At 42.9% G+C, this 932-nt stretch overlaps 1 protein-coding gene across 1 annotated transcript; it reads left to right on the forward strand.

Annotated features, from left to right (window-relative positions):
- Nucleotides 1-594: 594 nt before the first annotated feature.
- Nucleotides 595-775, forward strand: Pmar_PMAR020919 (hypothetical protein; the record flags this gene model as incomplete). Its single annotated transcript, XM_002782040.1, has 1 exon — nucleotides 595-775. A coding segment is annotated over one exon (181 nt), but the record flags the coding sequence as incomplete, so codon positions are not given.
- Nucleotides 776-932: the final 157 nt, after the last annotated feature.

Here is a 932-nt window from a genome sequence, read left to right on the forward strand (position 1 = left end):
TGTGAGATATAATAAAAGCTTCCAAAGCGAGTGCAATACTAATTCGGAGCATAGTGGTGCCACCTCCTCCAGAGACGCAGATGTAGGCTTCGGTTGTTGCTGTTGGTGTGGTATGGTGATTTATTTAATTTTGTATTTTATCATTGATGGCTACAATAAAGTATGAGGAATGAGTAGAGGAATATGAATTTATTGGTGTAGATATAGACTCTTATGAACTAGCGTTGGAGGAATATATGTCGGCTTTCCTCAGCTGGGCTCAGTAGCTTGGTCATTAGATATAGAGGTTTACATACGGCTTTGGGTAGAAGTATACATATGTTCGCTTTCCTCAGCTGGGCTCAGGAGTTTGGTCATTAGATATAGAGGTTCACAGACGGTTTAGGGTAGAAGTATGCATATGTTCGCTTTTTTTTAGCTGAGCTCGGGAGTTGCCTCACTAATTATAGGAGTTCACATACGAGTTAGGGTAGAGATGTACAGAAACCAATAGAAAATTTCCCTAAAATTTTTCCACAATTTTCATATATGCATTTGACCATGTGCATATTTTCCCATACTGTTGCGCGATGGGATTTTTGTGTTGTCATTCAGATTCTGGGATGCCCACTGCCACTTAGACTGGATTATGCTAAAGTCTCGTATGGGTAGGGCTATAAACCATAACAGAATAGCCGTCAGGATGGACCTACAACTGCCCAAGTTGGACGCCTTCGCTGTTGATAATTTTGGAGAGAGCTTTGGAGGCTGTGTTATTGCAGGCTTTGGACTGTAAGGACAATGGGTGTTGGATCTACTACGGGGCGCTCCGAAAAATGTCCCAGAAAGATGTTGGCGAACGCTTTCCAGTGGTATCTATGGACTCCAGAGAGATGTGGGCTGATGAGCTGTCTCTCACCGAGAAATTCGTTGAACTCGGCAAGCCAGTAGCA

This window comes from Perkinsus marinus, assembly GCF_000006405.1.
Source record: "Perkinsus marinus ATCC 50983 genomic scaffold scf_1104296940528, whole genome shotgun sequence".
NCBI lineage: Eukaryota > Perkinsozoa > Perkinsida > Perkinsidae > Perkinsus > Perkinsus marinus.